Genomic DNA, 13,804 nt, shown 5'->3' with positions numbered 1-13,804 from the left:
CTAGTGGGCTAAGTCCATGCAGTCGCAAAGAGTCAGGCACGACTGAGCAACTAACACTACCACACTACATATGTATTCTCAGGGCAGCGCCTTGACATGATCCTGGTTCTGTTATCCCCCTCAGAAGGGGCCTGGTGGAGACCGAGGCCAGAGATGCACAGATGTGAAGCCATACCCACAGACTCCTCTGGTACCCATTGTCAACTGCACGCCCATGCTTAGCCTTCCTGGTTCTGATGGACTTTCTGCAAGCATCCTTGAAGGGTGCCTTTCTGCTCTTGGGCCCTGAAGGCCTCCACCTACCCAAGACTAGCTAGGTCCCTGAGGGGAGGCTTGCTCCAACTCAGAGAGGGGCCATAAGAGGAGGGCCAGAGAAGGCCTCTCACACATGGAAAGTGTTCTTCTCTGTCCCCACCCCAGCCAGCTCCTTCTGACCCATGACACTTGCTGGACAGGCAAGGTCCCCCTCTTCCCTCCCAACCAGATGGCCTCACAGCTCTTCCCACTGGCCATTCTTTAAGGCCCTGCTGGAAGCTGCTGCCATAAACAGACTCTCCCTTCCTAGTTTGCTTTGGCACAGCAAAACGGCTGTGTGGGGAGGCCTTACAAATAGCTGTGAAAAGAAGAGAAGCGAAAAGCAAAGGAGAAAAGGAAAGATAAAAGCATCTGAATGCAGAGTTCCAAAGAATAGCAAGAAGAGATAAGAAAGCCTTCTTCAGCGATCAATGCAAAGAAATAGAGGAAAACAACAGAATGGGAAAGACTAGAGATCTCTTCAAGAAAATTAGAGATACCAAGGGAACATTTCATGCAAAGATGGGCTCAATAAAGGACAGAAATGGTATGGATCTAACAGAAGCAGAAGATATTAAGAAGAGGTGGCAAGAATACACAGAAGAACTGTACAAAAAAGATCTTCACGACCCAGATAATCACAGTGGTGTGATCACTCATCTAGAGCCAGACATCCTGGAATGTGAAGTCAAGTGGGCCTTAGAAAGCATCTCTACGAACAAAGCTAGTGGAGGTGATGGAATTCCAGGGAAGCTGTTTCAAATCCTGAAAGATGATGCTATGAAAGTGCTGCACTCAATATGCCAGCACATTTGGAAAACTCAGCAGTGGCCACAGGACTGGAAAAGGTCAGTTTTCATTCCAATACCAAAGAAAGGCAATGCCAAAGAATGCTCAAACTACCACACAATTGCACTCATCTCACATGCTAGTAAAGTAATGCTCAAAATTCTCCAAGCCAGGCTTCAACATTACATGAACCGTGAACTTCCTGATGTTCAAGTTGGTTTTAGAAAAGGCAGAGGAACCAGAGATCAAATTGCCAACATCTGCTGGATCATGGAAAAAGCAAGAGAGTTCCAGAAAAACATCTACTTCTGCTTTATTGACTATGCCAAAGCCTTTGACTGTGTGGATCACAATCAACTGTGCAGAATTCTGAAAGAGATGGGAATACCAGACCACCTGACCTGCCTCTTGAGAAACCTATATACAGGTCAGGAAGCAACAGTTAGAACTGGACATGGAACAACAGACTGGTTCCAATAGGAAAAGGAGTGCGTCAAGGCTGTATATTGTCACCCTGCTTATTTAACTTATATGCAGAGTACATCATGAGAAACGCTGGACTGGAAGAAACACAAGCTGGAATCAAGATTGCTGGAAGAAATATCAATAACCTCAGATATGCAGATGACACCAACTTTATGGCATAAATTGAAGAGGAACTAAAAAGCCTCTTGATGAAAGTGAAAGAGGAGAGTGGAAATGTTGGCTTAAAGCTCAACATTCAGAAAATGAAGATCATGGCATCTAGTCCCATCACTTCATGGGAAATAGATGGGGAAACAGTGGAAACAGTGTCAGACTTTATTTTTTGGGGCTCCAAAATCACTGCAGGTGGTGACTGCAGCCATGAAATTAAAAGACGCTTACTCCTTGGAAGAAAATTTATGACCAACCTAGATAGCATATTCAAAAGCAGGGTCATTACTTTGCCGACTAAGGTCTGTCTAGTCAAGGCTATGGTTTTGCCTGTGGTCATGTATGGATGTGAGAGCTGGACTGTGAAGAAGGCTGAGCATCGAAGAACTGATGCTTTTGAACTGTGGTGTTGGAGAAGACTCTTGAGAGTCCCTTGGACTGCAAGGAGATCCAACCAATCCATTCTGAAGGAGATTAGCCCTGGGATATCTTTGGAAGGAATGATGCTAAAGCTGAAACTCCAGTACTTTGGCCACCTCACGTGAAGAGTTGACTCATTGGAAAAGACTCTGATGCTGAGCAGGATTGGGGGCAGGAGGAGAAGGGGATGACAGAGGATGAGATGGCTGGATGGCATCACTTGAGTCGATGGACGTGAGTCTGAGTGAACTCCGGAAGTTGGTGACGGACAGGGAGGCCTGGCGTGCTGCGATTCATGGGGTCGCAAAGAGTCTGACACGACTGAACTACTGAACTGAACTGAACTGAATTGAACTGAAGTTTTGGGCTTGCAGATCAAGAACTGAAGTTTTGGGCTTGCAGATCAAGAAACAGTAAACTTGAGCCCTTTCCCTCAAGAAGTAGAAGGCCCAGCCTAGCCTGCAGTGGCTGGGGTCTCTGCTGCAACCGCTTTGGTCCTGCCCCCTCCCTCCTCCACCCCTCTACCGTGCCTAACAGGGCAGGCATTCAATAACTCTGCAGTAGGTGCTGGGTAAATAGCAGACCTATGGTCGATAAATGATGGATTGATTAATTGAAGTGCTTGGCCGCTCAGTACAAGGTCTAATGAGGCCCTGCCGTGGTTCAGTTCCATGTGCACCTGGGGAAGCAGAGTTTAGTGCATTAGGACTGGGCCAGGTTATCTTATTCCTTTTTGTTTCTTTTTCTTTTTTTACTGCAACTGACTATGAACTGAAAGGGTGAGGGATAGAGAGAAGTGAGGGGCTGGAGGCCTGGGAGGGGCCTCAAGAAAGGGGAATCCTACACCTCTGCCTCAGTTCCCACCCCCAACTGTCACTGGATTCAGGGAATTTGGGGAGCCCAGCACTCCTGAGCCCTGAGATGGTGGTCCTGGGCTTGTCTGAGATTTGCATACAAATCACACCTGTCAGTAATTCCCATGCTACCTTTTGACTTTATCTCCCTGTTTCTTCTTCCTTTCCTTGGACAGGAGGGCAGAGTCCCCCATGACACTAGGCCTGTGAGCCATTCACCCACTGACAACACAGTGTGACAGGCTGGGTGGAGACAAGGAAAGAGAAGAGGACCTATTGGTTTCGATATAAACTTTGAGCCAGTGGACTATTAGATTGATGGGGCTATTCTGTGTTGTAGATATTCATGTGAGTTTACTAGAGAAATGTCATAGACTTAAGCAAGTCCCATTTCACTGGGGGCTCAGTTGCACCAAACCAGTAATGCCATTTTCTGAAAAGGCTAGGAAGTGAACTCAGAGAAGGCAATGGCACCCCAGTCCAGTACTCTTGCCTGGAAAATCCCATGGACGGAGGAGCCTGCAGTCCATGGGGTCACTAAGAGTCGGACACGACTGAGCAACTTCACTATCACCTTTCACTTTCCATTTTCATGCATTAGAGAAGGGAATGGCAGCCAACTCCAGTGTTCTTGCCTAGAAAATCCCATGGATGGGGGAGACTGGTGGGCTGCCATCTATGGGGTCACACACAGTCAGACATGACTGAAGCGACTTAGCAGCAGCAGCAGGAAGTGACCTAGGTATCACTGTGAATTCAGGCCAGCCTGGAGACTTTGAGACTTTGTGAAGAATGGATTGGGCCTCCCAGCTTCCTCTAAACCCATCTCCCTAAAGTCCCCAGAACAGTACCTGACACAACAAGCAGATACAAAAGGAAGAAGAACTTCTGACACCAGTTCTGCACCCCCCACCCCCAATGCACCAGGCTGACTTCAGCACTGCACCATCAGGTGACAGCAGGAGATGCCAACCCTCAAGAACACCCCAAACCATGCTTAAGTCCATAGCAGCTCACCTACCTGCTTACATGTGCTGCAGAGTGGGGGGGCCTCAGGGAGGAATCACCTTCACCGCCTGGCACTTGCCTCTGAGCAGACTCTTGGCCTGACACTAGGCAGGGGAGGCTTTTCCTTTGGAAGTGTAGTGAGCTCTACTTAGACCCCCAGCAGGCTTCTGAATGCCTGGCCCCAGGGAAGCCTGCCACTGAGCAAGCAGAAGCTTGATGCCTCAGTAACCTGGCTCTGTTACATAAGGCACTACGAGAGATATGAGTCAGGGACCTCAGGCTGGCCCAGGCCCAGCCTAGCCTGGGAGTGAGGCTAAAAGGGAGGTGTGTGTTTGTGTGTGTGGGGAGGGGGGGTAAGCCAGGAAGGAGCTGCTGGAACCACTTCCTTTCCTCTCACTTCTCACCCCCTTCTTCCTCAGGGATAGCTATAGCCAATCACTGGCCTACAAAGCTCGGAGTGGGAATCCCGGCCAGACCCTGAGCTGTGAGCAGCTGCTCTCCATCTCCCCTGAAGAGAAGACAAGAGGAAGTAGGCTGAATACCCAAGGCTGTTTCGTGAGTAAATTCTTCCTTCTAGGAAGGATGGGGAAGGTCCCTTTGGGGCTTTGTCCACAGGCAGGGGCCTGATTTCAGGCTGGGCCTATTTGAGGAAAGTGGTTCCCAGGGGAGGAAGGCTGATTGCATGCCTGGGGCATCACTGACCAAGCAGCTTAGGGCTCTGGTTTCCCCTCAGGCTAGTGCTGCACAATGGGAAACCTCCCAGTCAGTCTTCGTGCTGGCTGGGATCTCACACCTCACAAACTGTTTCCCATAGGGCAACAGCCACTTTGGGGCAGAGATTTCCAGGTAGAAGGTACAAGTGAATTAGCTTTGCCCCATGAAAAGACTCCCTCCTGCCCAGATTAGCATTTGAAAAAGCTTATTTTCTAGACTCCTCCCATCTTATCCCCACTCTGACTCCTTAGCTAAGCTGGATTTTGGCATGGGTACGTGGTGGCTTCCATAAGCCATTTCCCCACGCTGACTCCTCATCAAACCTGCTTTGAGGCCGAGATCTAGCCTTCAGCCTTCACAGAGATCCCATTAGTCCACAGGGTCCTGCTCTGCCAAACCCGTGGCCCCAAGCGGAGCTCTAACCCTTGTCCCATTATTGCAGGCAATGGGACAGCGCAACATGTTCTGGGCCATTATTGCCTTCTTCACCTAAAAGAGAAATTTGGTCTTTTTTGACCCCTGTGGTCACGGAATGCTCTCCCTTGAGTGCACTGAGCACAGAGTGCCCCATCAAATGGGCCCAAGCTTCAGGCCCACTCAGCACACTGGCTTCTCTAGGGCTAGTGAGACTACTGCATGACACCAACCAATTTGTTATGTAAACCCAGCCAGTCATGGCAGATTATGGCTCTGTGGATATCTTGAGGGATCCCTTACGTAAGAGGAGAAAGTTCAGGTAAGAGCATAATCGTGATGAGCGAACACGGTGCAATGGCTACCGCCAAGGTAAAGGCATGGCTGGCCTTATCCCTCTCAGCCAGCCCACGGGCACGGGCAAGTGCTCTGCTGGGCTCCACCACCCAGGGCACCCAGAGACCCTGGCAGCCTCGGCCAGACACAGCCATCTCCATTTACCCAGACCTCCCGGCCTTCAGGACCTGTTATGGAAAGGAGCCAAAGCTCTACCTGGAATTGAGAGCTTGTTAGTTTATCTGGAAGTGCAAATATAAGCAGTTAACCTTCTCTCCAGGCGAGGAGGGAAAATAAGGTCACCCTGGAAAGAGTTATTTTCTGAGGTGTGGGCTCACATGGGCCCATTCCTGGCAAGACTGAGGAGGAGGAGGAGGTGGAATTTGTGTTCTGTTCTTGTCACTTTTCTTGAAGAGCACGAATCTTCCATCCAGACCTCTCGAGCTCTGTGCTGCCCAGAGCCCCACATTGCAGCAGGCCTTTCAAGGACTCTGGCCCCATCTCTCTACTTCTCTTCTCCAAACTTGGCTTTCATAGGTTTCATTCCCATAGAACCCTATGCCCAATGAGCTGTCACCCCCAAAGGAAGTTCTGATAAACAAGTTCACACAAAGTGGTCAATGGTGAGTAAAACATGTACGTGTTACTCTTTTAAAAAGGAAATCTTGGGTAGCAAACCTGGGTAGATCCTACCCATTCATGAGAGAGACACACTCAAACTTTTTCCAGTCCCCAATTCATGAGCATCCTGAAAGCACATCATTTCCCTCATAAAACTTGTATCATTTGGTTAAACTTCTTAGCTTTCTTTCATTGTAATCACTAGCACTAGCAGCTGACTCGGGGAGGGAGGCCTTCTCCCCAAAGAAATAGACATTTGCTCTTTTCATGGGCATTACTATACTTGAATGAATTGACTATGAGAAAAGGACTACAAAATTGGGTTGAAAAGTAGGTTCTGGGCAACTCCACTCCTAGGTAGAGACCCAAAAGACTTGAAAGAAGGAGCTCAAAAAGATACCTGGACACAGCTGTCCAAAGCAGCATACTTCACCAGATCAAGCAGGTGGAAAGAACCCGAGTTTGTGAACAGATGAACTGGATGACACAAAATGTGGTGTATCCATCAAAGGAATGTCATTCACTCATAAACAGGAAGCAAGTGCTGATAAATGGATAGACCTTGACAACATTACCTCACGTGAATGAAGCTATACAAAAGGCCACATTTTGTATAATTTGACTCATACAAAATAACTCAAATAGGCAAATTCCTGAGATAGAAGAACAGAGGTTACCAAGGACTGGAGGGAGAGGAGAACAGGGAATTACTGCTTAATTAAATGAAGAGTTAGTCATTCAGTCATGTCTGACTCTTTGTGACCTCATGGACTGTAGCCCACCAGGCTCCTCTGTCCATGGAATTCTCCAGGCAAGAATACTGGAGTGGGTAGCCATTTCCTTCTCCAGGGGATCTTCTGGACCCAGGGATCAAACTTGGGTCTCCTGCATTACAGGTAGATTCTTTACCACCTGAGCCACCAGGGAAGGTACTAAATAGATACAGAGTTTCTATTTGGGATGGTGCCAAAGTTCTGGAATGGGTAATATTGCTGACTGCACCATTGTGAATATACTTAATACCACTGACTTGCACACTTAAAAATGATTAGAATGACAAATTTTATCTTATAAATATGTTATTGTATATACGCATATACCTAATGTATACATATTCTTTATATACATATATAACATACACTCACATATGTAGTATATATAGTAGTTGCTGGTAGAGTAGGGTCACTCACCACCCAAAGCCTCTGAGCACATGGAATTCACATCTGTGTCTCAGCAAAAAGACAATTTCTAACACATCAGGGCTCTCATGAGGTATACAAACCATGAATGTCATGTCTGCAAATGCATTTGTGTTTTTAACAGAGATGTCTCTTAATTCAAGGTGCCTATTCTTTGTCAGACCACTAGACACTCAGGGAAAAGTTATTTTAAATTACCCTGGCCTAGGAAAGGACTTTCAGAGCTTGATACCAAAAACAAAACTCACAAAAGCAAAAAATAACAGACTTAAGCACACAGAAACGTAAAACCTTTTCCCAGCAAAGTACACCATCCTCAAAATCAAATGGCAAAATTAGTTGACAAACGGTTGCAACCTCTAAATCAGAATTTCTTGTGGTGTGGCCCAAATACTGCTGCACTATGGAATAGGAACTTTAGATGGCAAGGACAGAAAACTGATCTTAGAGTATAAAATTAAGCTCTACAGCAGGCAGGTGGGAGAGTTTTGCCCCCTAAATCCTCTATGTCCTCAGAAATCAGGTTCAGGAATATACATTTATGAAATCATTACTTTGAAGACTCAGAGAAGCACAAATAATTTTTATGCAAATTTTTCTTGGAAGCTTGATCTCTGAATCCACATCTTTGCCTTTACTACTACATATCACACCAATAGGGAAGGTTACAAGAATTAACACACGTAAAACAACAAGAAATCTTGCTATTATTATTTTCTGAGCATCTAAGTGGGGACCAATTATTGCCGGTACAGAAGCTTAAAGGTAGAGTCCAAGGGCTCTCAGAGCTGCAAGAGAACTCAGATTCAAAGTAGCTCAAATCACACTGGCTGGGGTGCTGGGGAGCTGAAGAATAGAGCTGATTAAGTAGTTTTGGGTAAAATCTTAGAAATAAATTTGAAATTACAACGACAACAACAGAATATGGCAAAAGCTCCCCTTTCAGCTTGCTATACTTTACTGATCAGAGACTTTGTTGTTGTTTAGTCATTAAGTTGTGTCCAACTCTTTTGTGACCTCATGGACTGTAGCCTGCCAGGCTCCTCTGTCCATGGGATTCTCCAGGCAAGAATACTGGAGTGGGTTACCACTTCCTTCTCCAGGGGATCTTCCTGACCCAGGAAATGAACCCGTGTCTCCTGCATTGGCAGGTGAATTCTTTACCAATGAGCCACCATAGCAGCCCAGATCAGAGAATTAAGGCCCCTCAAATTTCAACTTAGCAAATTTTTTAGTAGGCTGCATTTCAATTGAAAAAAATTAGCTCTTTGCCCAGCATAATCTATCTGCCTCTTAGGTTTTCCAGTTTTAGGAGCATTTTCAACAAATAATACAGTATGCTAAGTCACTTCAGTCGTGTCCGACTCTGTGCAACCCCATAGACAGCAGCCCACCAGGCTCCCCCGTCCCTGAGATTCTCCAGGCAAGAATACTGGAGTGGGTTGCCATTTCCTTCTCCAATGCATGAAAGTGAAAACTAAAGTAAAGTTGCTCAGTCGTGTCTGACTCTTAGCGACCCCATGGACTGCAGCCCACCAGGCTCCTCCATCCAAGGGATTTTCCAGGCAAGAGTAACGGAGTGGGGTGCCAATAGCCCCCTAATAATAGATTGACCAATCATTCCAGTTTCCTTGGGACTGTCCCTGTTTGAGCACTGAAAGTCCTGTGTTGGTGGAAAGTCCTGGGATGGTTGGTCAGCTGACCTAATTAGGACATTTTAACCATTTGATTAGTTTACGGGCTAATATTTGCCTCTGCTTAACGATTCTTCCTTCATCGACAATTCTTTAGTGTCCTCCTGATCTTAGGTGGAGTCTTGGCTCTGCTCTTCATTGTAAGGCACCGAGAAAGTTATTTAATTTTCTCCAGCCTTAATTTCCTTCATTAAAAAATGAAGAATGGTGATAACAGTACCCATTTCATTGGGTTGGTGTAAAATTAAATGAGCCTATGCAGATATAATGCTTAGCACACGCTGTAAACACTCAGTAGATGTTTAGCTATTAATCTATTATAGTTATTAGTTACCTAACACAAGATTGAAGGGCTGGTGTGTAAAACACATCTCCCCTTACAAGTAGTTTAGAGGGACTATTTACACACCAATGAGCTACATGCCCATTACCACTGATTCATACGTATATACACACCACTGTTCATCAGGGCTTCTACCAAGCTATCAGAGTTACTGCATGTGGTTCATACCAGAAAAAAAAATCAGATTTAAACACTTATAAGAATTTTCCAAGAGTCAATTAAAGTTGTAAAATCTTTACATAGGACCACACCAACAATTAAGCAGTCATCTAGCCCAAAAAAACCTTTATTGAGTACTGGCAGTATAATTAGAAGTCAAGGGAAAGCCAAGTAAGTGGAAAACACACCCTACCCTCAAATTGCTTACACTCTTGTGTTCCAAGGAATCCAAGAGCTAAGCTGAGAGTCAGGGACAGGTCAAAGCAAAAACCAGATGGCAATCAAGAATCTGCCCTACGCTTCCTCCCAAGAATATTGGAGTCCTTGCGGCTGGGGAGTGGGCTGTAGGAGGAAAGGCAGAAAGAGTCGCTTCTCCAGAAGCCATGAAGGAGACAAGTTAGAGGAAAAAGACACTCAGGCAGGAATCTGAAGTATCAAATAATTAAATGGAATAGAAGTAACAATGATGACTGTGGTATGAAGCTAGAAAACCAGGGAATAAATGAAATAGGAAGAGGAAATTTTCCCTCAGAAGACTGTCCAGCCTAGATTTTGGGGAAACCCCATGACCAGCAATAATGGCCTCCTACTTTGCCAATGAGCGTGTCATTGTAGGCAAACTTTCAACCAAATTCAGAATCTCCAGTCTCTAAGGTCTCAGTTGTGAAGAGAAATGACAGAATGCTTTGTGTTTCTGGAACTGTTAAAGTGGTTACCACAGCGGTTACCTGTCACTCCTCAGCGTGGGGGCTTGAGTTGCTCTGTTCCCAGGAGGGGAGGCAGGGTGCTCAGAGACAACTTCCCAATGATATGCCCTGTTCCCTCCACCAAAGCTCTCAGCCCCCAACCCAACCTGGTGGCATTTCCAGGCTTTGCTAAGAACCAAGAGGTGTCAACAGAGTAGGTGACAAAGGAGGTCTTGCCGTTTTCAAGAAACCCAGACCACCAGAAAGCCTCTCAAGGTGTGGCGCAAGTAAACACTTTGATTTCAGACTTTCAGCCTCACATCTCACTCACTTAGGTCTGACCCTCCCACGCCTCCAACCTAGGACCCAGAGCTGAGGAACTGTCCCCTCTTATGATTCGTCAGGCCATTTTGGAGCAGATTCTCTCCCAGTTGAAAGAGTGCAAGTGCCATGAGCCCTCTTTCCAGGTGCTGCTGCCACCCATCCCCCACCACCTACAGCCCTAAGCTCAGCAGACTATTAGGAACCTGTTAGGGCTTTCGCTCGGCAGGGTTGCAGTGGCTGTGGTCTGAATACACTTGTAGTAATCTTTCACCAGAAATGAAGATTCCCTGGAAACTCGGCCTGGTTTCTTAGAGACAATGAGATAAATTGATGCCTAAAGTGAAATAATAGATGAGAAAGGGCTTTGAAGGCATGGAAAATGCCTGCAAATACAACCTGTTATAATAATGCTAACGAAGTTGGTAGCCTTGCTTGTCCCCTCCTGGAACTTCTGGGACTGTGGAAGCTAACCTGGGCTGAGCACTAAGTGAGGTAGCTCTTGCCTAGCTCGATGGCTTTTAAAATTTCCTATTTGTGTCTCACCGACAAACCATCAAATTATTCAATTACTCTGTGGAAGCCCAAAATTACTTATTACCTTGTCTGAGCACATTACCTGCCCATGACTTGGAACCTCAGAACTAGAAGGAAGCTTAGAGACCGGAGAGGTCAAGCAACTTGCTCAGGGTCACACAGGGAACTAGACACATAACTTGTACTACAACCGAGGCCTCCCAGAGAGGGTTTCTCTTTCTCTTACATAACCTGTGACCTTGAGGAAGAAGAAAACCCACCCACCCACCCTCACGCGCATGCACACACACACACACCAGTGCCTCGTTCCTCTGGCTCTAAGAACACCAAACCCACAGCTGAGTTTCCTAAAGTTGCCTCTCCTGCTTCAAAATTGCTGCAGTTGTCTGCCCAAGACCGGCTCTTACCAGAGTGCCTCAGACTGGAAGACTGCAGCCACCTTTGGTCTTCCCATTGTGTTTTTCTCCTCCACTCTCCCTTCCTTGCCCTTCAGCAGGATTTCTAGAAAGTCTGACCTGCACTCCAACAACAGGTTTGCCATGACATGGACTCATCCACCCTCCTGTCCTGGGATGCTCTTTGGGGCTGCTTTTAGCTATCACTGGAAATGGAAGGCTGTGATCCATGGTGGATCATGGATGGGGAGGGGTCCCCCTATCCAGAGTTTCAAGAAATTCTCACAGGTCTCTAATTTTTCTTATTCCCTACCCTCCCCCACACCAGTAGCAGCTGAATCTGCCGGGACAATTTGCTTGCCCCTATTCTCAGTCAGGGCCACTCAGTAATTTAAAAGCCCTTGCAATTTCCGCCCAAGTTTGCCTGTTTGGAAATGGACTTTTGATAAGCGTAGAACTCAGGTCCCAAGAGCATCCCATGGCAGACTCTCCAAAGTGGTCATAGAAATGCAGGCATTTGGGTAGAAAGTGCCGCCGGCTATCCCCAAAGCATCTACCGCTCTATCGCTCTGTCCATCTTCTGGGCTCCAGCATTTCCCCAAGAAAGCCTCCGTAGGCACCTTTCCAAACAGGGCTCCCACCTGCCAGGCCTCCCCTCAGCCACACAGGAATCCAGGTAGCCTCCTGGGTCGGGTTGTGGCGGTCCTGGGCGCCCAAACCTCCAGTGCCCCTCTCGGCCTTCCGGAGGGGCGCATTCAGCCCAGTCAGGTGCGAGGCAGCCGGGACCAGGTGCCCACCCGCGCGTGCCCCGCCACCTACCTGTGGAAGAAGAGCAGAATGGAAAGCATGGTCTGGTCGATGTTGCGGTTGCAGATGCCCTCGTTGATCAGATAGCAGGGGTCCCGCAGCACGGGCTCTAGCGAATCCTGCCGCATTATGCTATTGAGCTTGTCGGTGTTGAGGTTCTCGAAGACCAGCTTCTCCTGCAGCTGCCGAAAGTTGCTCACGGTGGGGCTGCCCGAGTTGTTGTTGTCCCCGCCGTTGTCGCGCTGGAGCCCGCTCCGGTGGGCCAGGTCCAGGCAGCAGTTGCAGCAGTCGAGGCCGACAGGTGAGCGGCAGTCGGACTTGGGCTGGGCCATGTTCTCCAGCTCGGGGCCCGCCTGGCCCGCGAGGTCAGGGGCAGCCGGCAGGTGCGCGCCCGCCGGGCCGGCCGGAGGAGACTCCAGGGTGTCTGGGACAGACAAGCTGCGAGGAGAAGAAGAGTTGGAAATGAGCGTCAAAAGCCGGCCACCGTCGGCTCGGCCCCCTTCTGGCTGCGCCGCTCGGGGTGCGAATAGAAACAGCTGGACAAACAGCTCTGAGCGGATCCTTCGGGCTCACTTCCTCCTCTTCCTCCTCCTCTCCGCCCCCCTCCTCCTCCTCCGCCTCTCCAGGCCAGGGCCGCCCCCCCCACCCCGAGGTGCCACACGCGGCCCCCGCGCCGTCCCAAGTTTCCCAAGTGTGAGAGCGGGGGCCGGGGGCGGACCTGGGGTAGCAGGAAGGGCGGGCGGCGGGGCCGACAGAGAGCCGGGGCGCGCCCTCGCTCTCTCCCTCTCGGGTTCCCTCCCTCCCTCGCCAGCTCGGGGACTCGCCGGCTCTCAGGCTCTCCGGGGCTGCGCCGGCGGAGCGGTGGCAGAAGCCGAGCGCGAGTGAGCGAGCGAGCGAGCCGCGCGCCCGGGTGTCAGCGCGGAGCCGTGACAGCATGCAAATGACCCGCCGGGGGGCCGGCCGACCACGCGGGGCCGCCGCAGCTTCGCCCGCGCGCGCCCGGGAGCCGGCGGCACGGTACTGTCCCCCTCCCCCGCCCCGCTGCCCCCGGGCTTCCGCCCCCATCTCGCCCCGGCACCCGCAGGGCCGCCCGCACCTTCTGCCGCGCTCCCGGGAGCCCGGCCCCGCTCGGCCTCCTTCCGTGAGTCTCGCCGCGCTTCGGCTCGGGCTGTCTCTGTGCTTCTGGCGCATCTTGGGCCAGGAATCCCCGAGAGCCGCCGCGCCACCCCCGGTCTCGAGCTCAACGGGCGGACCAATGTGCCTGGTCCCACCGCGGACGGGTCCCCCTACAGGAGAGACGCCGCCTTCGAGAAGCGGCGTGGGGGTGGGGTGAGGTGCAGAGAGCGCGTGGCCAGTGCTGGGTGTCCGAGGGTGCTGTGCGCGCCTCGGGGGTAACCGATACGCTCCTGCAACAAAACTCACAGAAGCACGCTCAACCGCTCCTCGGTTTCTGTCCGTTTCTTCTCCCTTCATTCCTTTCCCCCCTTCCCCTCAATTGCTCTCTCCCATGTCTTCCCTGAACCCCATCTGAGATGGTCTTTGCTCCAGCTTCCCGGAATGCCAGTGCGTTAGTAGTT

General features: G+C 49.5%; 1 protein-coding gene across 3 annotated transcripts in view; it reads right to left on the bottom strand.

Annotated features, from left to right (window-relative positions):
• The window catches only part of TSC22D3 (TSC22 domain family member 3), a 67,846-nt gene extending 54,341 nt beyond the window's left edge, over positions 1–13,505 (bottom strand). Inside the window, exons 1-2 of one of the 3 annotated variants that reach the window (XM_018045120.1) lie at positions 13,324–13,505; positions 12,240–12,665 (exon numbers count right to left, since the gene is read on the bottom strand). In XM_018045120.1, coding sequence (XP_017900609.1) covers positions 12,240–12,665; positions 13,324–13,418 — 521 coding nt within the window. In that variant the 5' untranslated portion in view covers positions 13,419–13,505. Of the gene's footprint in view, positions 1–12,239; positions 12,666–12,945; positions 13,138–13,323 lie in introns of those variants that run through there. The other 2 variants (XM_018045121.1, XM_018045125.1) reach the window with 2 other exon arrangements.
• Positions 13,506–13,804: the final 299 nt, after the last annotated feature.

This window comes from Capra hircus, unplaced genomic scaffold (genome assembly GCF_001704415.2).
Source record: "Capra hircus breed San Clemente unplaced genomic scaffold, ASM170441v1, whole genome shotgun sequence".
In the NCBI taxonomy this organism is placed as follows: domain Eukaryota; kingdom Metazoa; phylum Chordata; class Mammalia; order Artiodactyla; family Bovidae; genus Capra; species Capra hircus.
The sequence above is the reverse complement of the archived record's forward strand: the minus strand, read 5'-3'. Positions and strand labels throughout refer to the sequence as shown.